General features: G+C 38.4%; 1 protein-coding gene across 1 annotated transcript; it reads right to left on the bottom strand.

Moving 5' to 3' along the window:
- Positions 1 to 340: 340 nt before the first annotated feature.
- On the bottom strand, positions 341 to 5,866 carry LOC117333382. The gene is made up of 3 exons (XM_033892653.1): positions 5,334 to 5,866; positions 4,974 to 5,107; positions 341 to 1,801 (listed from the first exon to the last, which is right to left on the bottom strand). The coding sequence occupies exons 1-3, from the start codon at positions 5,795 to 5,797 to the stop codon at positions 1,479 to 1,481; spliced, it is 921 nt and encodes a 306-aa protein (XP_033748544.1). The 5' UTR covers positions 5,798 to 5,866; the 3' UTR covers positions 341 to 1,478.
- Positions 5,867 to 6,131: the final 265 nt, after the last annotated feature.

Below are 6,131 nucleotides of genomic sequence, written 5' to 3'. Positions count from 1 at the left end.
TCGTTCATATAACCGCCAAGGGAGCCCAGTCACGAATGTGGTGATTAATAAAGTCTATTGGACACATTGGAGACAGCGTGTGCACAGTCGGTCCACCCAATTAGTTATCTAAAACGGTTTAGGTGAAATGTTCTGGAAACCTTGGAATATGTTCCACGGTAACCTAAAAAATATCAAATCTGAAACCTCCTCTTTAGCAGAAGGCATTACTAGATCACTCGACCGATGTGTAGGACGTTCCGTGGAATTATTTGGAAATATGCTATGGAAATGATTGATTAATGAATAGGAAATTCTGAATATTTGTTTATAAGCTAACCCGCCAACCTTCTTTGGGCAGAAGATGCTTTTGTTCTGAAGTGGACAAAACAAGTATAATGTTGATCGTATAGGTAGTATTCCTCTATGGTACTCGATAAAATGTTGATCTACAGCATGCAGTGACGACAAATGTTGATCTCATGTAGTTGGAAGACTGGTTCAGTGATTATAGTTCTACAGTAAATAATAAAAGACTGGTTCAGTGGTTACAGATGTTCTACAGTAAACAATAGAAGACTGGTTCACTGATTATAATTGTTCTACAGTAAACAATAGAAGACTGGTTCAGTGGTTATAGTTGTTCTACAGTAAACAATAGAAGACTGGTTCAGTGGTTATAGTTGTTCTACAGTAAACAATAGAAGACTGGTTCAGTGGTTACAGTTGTTCTACAGTAAACAATAGAAGACTGGTTCAGTGGTTACAGTTGTTCTATAGTAAACAATAGAAGACTGGTTCAGTGGTTACAGTTGTTCTTCAGTAAACAATAGAAGACTGGTTCAGTGTGAGGTTACAGTTCTACAGTAAACAATAGAAGACTGGTTCAGTGGTTATAGTTCTACAGTAAACAATAGAAGACTGGTTCAGTGGTTATAGTTCTACAGTAAACAATAGAAGACTGGTTCAGTGGTTACAGTTGTTCTATAGTAAACAATGGAAGACTGGTTCAGTGGTTACAGTTGTTCTATAGTAAACAATAAAAGACTGGTTCAGTGGTTACAGTTGTTCTACGGTAAACAATAGAAGACTGGTTCAGTAGTTACGGTTGTTCTACAGTAAACAATAGAAGACTGGTTCACTGATTATAATTGTTCTAGAGTAAACAATAGAAGACTGGTTCACTGATTATAATTGTTCTACGGTAAACAATAGAAGACTGGTTCAGTGGTTACAGTTGTTCTACGGTAAACAATAGAAGACTGGTTCAGTAGTTACAGTTGTTCTACGGTAAACAATAGAAGACTGGTTCAGTAGTTACAGTTGTTCTACGGTAAACAATAGAAGACTGGTTCAGTGGTTACAGTTGTTCTACGGTAAACAATAGAAGACTGGTTCAGTAGTTACGGTTGTTCTACAGTAAACAATAGAAGACTGGTTCAGTAGTTACGGTTGTTCTACAGTAAACAATAGAAGACTGGTTCAGGGGTTACAGTTGCTCAGTATGGCGGACTTTGTTTCAGCACGGCAGCACACTTCTGTCCGCGGGTCAGACACACGCCCATCAACTCCAGTGTACAAACATCACTGACAACAAAATCGAAACATTTTATCTTCGCCACGTTAAAGAAAATTCTGCCGATCTTGTTGGACACCGGAGAGTTAATTCCCTTGAGGCAGTTGTAGAAGTCTACGTCACAGCTGCAGTGGCTGATTGGGATGATGCCTTGGTTGTTGTAATAGTATCTTCTCTGTAGAGCTCGGATTTTAGGTTCACAGAGGTCATGTGAACGACAACATGAGTCCGTTTGTTGGTGTTCTCCTACAAAAAATGATTTGCTATTTATTTTGTCTCGAGGGTCACACTGATAGCATATCTCGACAGTAACACTGATAGTATCTCTCGACAGTAACACTGATAGTATCTCTCGACAGTAACACTGATAGTATCCCTCGACAGTAACACTGATAGTATCTCTCGACAGTAACACTGATAGTATATCTCGACAGTAACAGATAGTATCTCTCGACAGTAACACGGATAGTATCTCTCGATAGTAACACTGATAGTATCTCTCGACAGTAACACTGATAGTATCTCTCGACAGTAACACTGATAGTATCTCTCGACAGTAACACTGATAGTATCTCTCGATAGTAACACCGATAGTATCTCTCGACAGTAACACTGATAGTATCTCTCGACAGTAACAATGATAGTATCTCTCGACAGTAACACTGATAGTATCTCTCGACAGTAACACTGATAGTATCTCTCGACAGTAACACTGATAGTATCTCTCGACAGTAACACTGATAGTATCTCTCGACAGTAACACGGATAGTATCTCTCGACAGTAACACTGATAGTATCTCTCGACAGTAACACTGATAGTATCTCTCGACAGTAACACTGATAGTATCTCTCGACAGTAACACTGATCGTATCTCTCGACAGTAACACTGATGGATATATCTCGACAGTAACACTGATAGTATCTCTCGACAGTAACACTGATGGATATATCTCTCGACAGTAACACTGATAGTATCTCTCGACAGTAACACTGATAGTATCTCTCGACAGTAACACTGATAGTATCTCTCGACAGTAACAATGATAGCATATCTCGACAGTAACACTGATAGTATCTCTCGACAGTAACACTGATAGTATCTCTCGACAGTAACACTGATGGATATATCTCTCGACAGTAACACTGATGGATATATCTCTCGACAGTAACACTGATAGTATCTCTCGACAGTAACACTGATAGTATCTCTCGACAGTAACACGGATAGTATCTCTCGACAGTTACACTGATAGTATCTCTCGACAGTAACACTGATAGTATCTCTCGACAGTAACACTGATAGTATCTCTCGACAGTAACACTGATAGTATCTCTCGACAGTAACACTGATAGTATCTCTCGACAGTAACACTGATAGTATCTCTCGACAGTAACACTGATAGTATCTCTCGACAGTTACACTGATAGTATCTCTCGACAGTAACACTGATAGTATCTCTCGACAGTAACACTGATAGTATCTCTCGACAGTAACACCGATAGTATCTCTCGACAGTAACACTGATAGTATCTCTCGACAGTAACACTGATGAATATATCTCTCGATAGTAACAATGATAGTATCTCTCGATAGTAACACTGATAGTATCTTTCGACAGTAACACTGATAGTATCTCTCGACAGTAACACTGATAGTATCTCTCGACAGTACCACTGATAGTATCTCTCGACAGTACCACTGATAGTATCTGTCGACAGTAACACTGATAGTATCCCTCGACAGTAACACTGATAGTATCTCTCGACAGTAACACTGATAATATCTCTCGACAGTAACACTGATAGCATATCTCGACAGTAACACTGATAGTATCTCTCGACAGTAACACTGATAGCATATCTCGACAGTAACACTGATAGTATCTCTCGACAGTAACACTGATAGTATCTCTCGACAGTAACACTGATAGCATATCTCGACAGTAACACTGATAGTATCTCTCGACAGTAACACTGATAGTATCTCTCGACAGTAACACTGATAGCATCTCTCGACAGTAACACTGATAGTATCTCTCGACAGTAACACTGATCGTATCTCTCGACAGTAACACTGATAGTATCTCTCGACAGTAACACTGATAGTATCTCTCGACAGTAACACTGATAGTATCTCTCGACAGTAACACTGATAGCATATCTCGACAGTAACACTGATAGTATCTCTCGACAGTAACACCGATAGTATCTCTCGACAGTAACACTGATGGATATATCTCTCGATAGTAACAATGATAGTATCTCTCGATAGTAACACTGATAGTATCTCTCGACAGTAACACTGATAGTATCTCTCGACAGTAACACTGATAGTATCTCTCGACAGTAACACTGATAGTATCTCTCGACAGTAACACTGATAGTATCTCTCGATAGTAACACTGATAGTATCTCTCGACAGTAACACTGATAGTATCTCTCGACAGTAACACTGATAGTATCTCTCGACAGTAACACTGATAGTATCTCTCGACAGTAACACTGATAGTATCTCTCGACAGTAACACTGATAGTATCTCTCGACAGTAACACTGATAGTATCTCTCGACAGTAACAATGATAGTATCTCTCGACAGTAACACTGATAGTATCACTCGACAGTAACACTGATAGTATCTCTCGACAGTAACACTGATAGTATCTCTCGATAGTAACACTGATAGTATCTCTCGATAGTAACACTGATAGTATCTCTCGACAGTAACACTGATAGTATCTCTCGACAGTAACACTGATAGTATCTCTCGACAGTAACACTGATAGCATATCTCGACAGTAACACTGATAGTATCTCTCGACAGTAACACTGATAGTATCTCTCGACAGTAACACTGATAGTATCTCTCGACAGTAACACTGATAGTATCTCTCGACAGTAACACTGATAGTATCTCTCGACAGTAACACGGATAGCATATCTCGACAGTAACACTGATAGTATCTCTCGACAGTAACACTGATAGTATCTCTCGACAGTAACACTGATAGTATCTCTCGACAGTAACACTGATAGTATCTCTCGACAGTAACACTGATAGTATCTCTCGACAGTAACAATGATAGTATCTCTCGACAGTAACACTGATAGTATCTCTCGACAGTAACACTGATAGTATCTCTCGACAGTAACACGGATAGTATCTCTCCGACATCCACTTTTGAATATTTTATTGCATAGCAATAATCATATGATATATTCTGTATCTATAATGAATATTGCTTTCAGTTTTGCTTGTAAAACTATCAAATAATTCCTCTCCAACTTATATTTAGTTACATGTACACATATCTTGTTAGATTGAAGACGATATAATATTATAATCTAGTTTTATATCAAAGCACCACCAAAAGACTTGCTAAGGCTACTGTATATAATTTGACACAGATTGTACCCACCTACATTAGTGTATACATCGTCGGCGATATTACCAAAACCACACCACCGGGTCCCCGGAAAGATCCCCTGAAGCAGGACGTAGTCTCTCAAATCAGCCTCCCTCTCTTGTGCATCATCCAGTTCTGAGGAGGATCTGACATATAAAACAACAACTGGTGAACATGGGATCGTTTTTGGCTAATATATAGAGCATCGAACCGTGTTATGAATTATACATGTCATTATTTTACAATACTTCTGAATTATTTTCAGGTTGTTATGTATACGCCCTGTCTCACAGTGTTGAACTTATAGAACGAGATAGTCAAAAATATGGAAATGTAGCATACAGCCTTAAGCTACATGTATAAATACCGTACCCGTATACCACTTCTGTAAAGTATCCTAATACTCTGCCGAAAACAGAGGGTCCAGATTCGTATTCATCCTGTATATCATGTATGACGTCTGATTTATACCGAATCTTCGTACATGCCTCTTGGAATACTTCTCCGTCACCTGGATATGACACGATGCAAGACGAACGCGCAGTTCCGTCTACGTTTCCATCACAAGTAACATTTTCTTTCAGATATTTTTGTTCACACCTTCTAAAATTTCCAGTCTGTGTGGGTTTTTCAGAGAATTCCTTCTGTACTTGAATGAAATAAATCACATTCTGTTCTTGAATTTTATACAACATGTAACCTTTTGGGCATTCGACATGAGGGTATTTCGTCAATATGAAAAGTACTTCGTCGAACTGTTTTTGGCCAAACTTCAGGATGAACCTGTATGACATATAAATGAACAGTATTGAAATTAATATTCCCTTCACGTCCATCTTTTGATGTCACATTTTGTCTTCCGGTGACGAAAACGTCATAAAAAATGTCTAAAACGTCATCAATTTAAACAGAACGCCATTCAACGTCATTTTGACGCTTCCTCTAGATTGGTTTTGGTATCAAGTCGAGCATGTACTCTTCCTGTGTAAAATTAGACATCAGCACCAATGCCATTAAACTTTCACTCACCAAACAACACGATTGAAATTTTGTCTACAAATTGATTCGATCAATTTTCTCGAAAGTATTTATCATTTATTTCTTACGAAAATATATAAATTTTGTGTAACACGTTACTCGATACAGAAGTAATATTGTAAATTAACAATC

This window comes from Pecten maximus, chromosome 8, assembly GCF_902652985.1.
Source record: "Pecten maximus chromosome 8, xPecMax1.1, whole genome shotgun sequence".
Classification (NCBI taxonomy): Eukaryota; Metazoa; Mollusca; class Bivalvia; order Pectinida; family Pectinidae; genus Pecten; species Pecten maximus.
This window is presented reverse-complemented; position numbering and strand designations above follow the sequence as displayed.

Bases quoted from the DNA above. Each gene is read 5' to 3' on its own strand.
- LOC117333382 (XM_033892653.1), bottom strand. From the start codon at position 5,797: ATGGACGTGAAGGGAATATTAATTTCAATACTGTTCATTTATATGTCA. The intron at 5,108-5,333 runs GTACGGTATTTA...TTTATATGTCAG, and splicing joins TTTACAGAAGTGGTATACGG to ATCCTCCTCAGAACTGGATG. The intron at 1,802-4,973 runs GTGGGTACAATC...CATTTTTTGTAG, and splicing joins CGATGTATACACTAATGTAG to GAGAACACCAACAAACGGAC.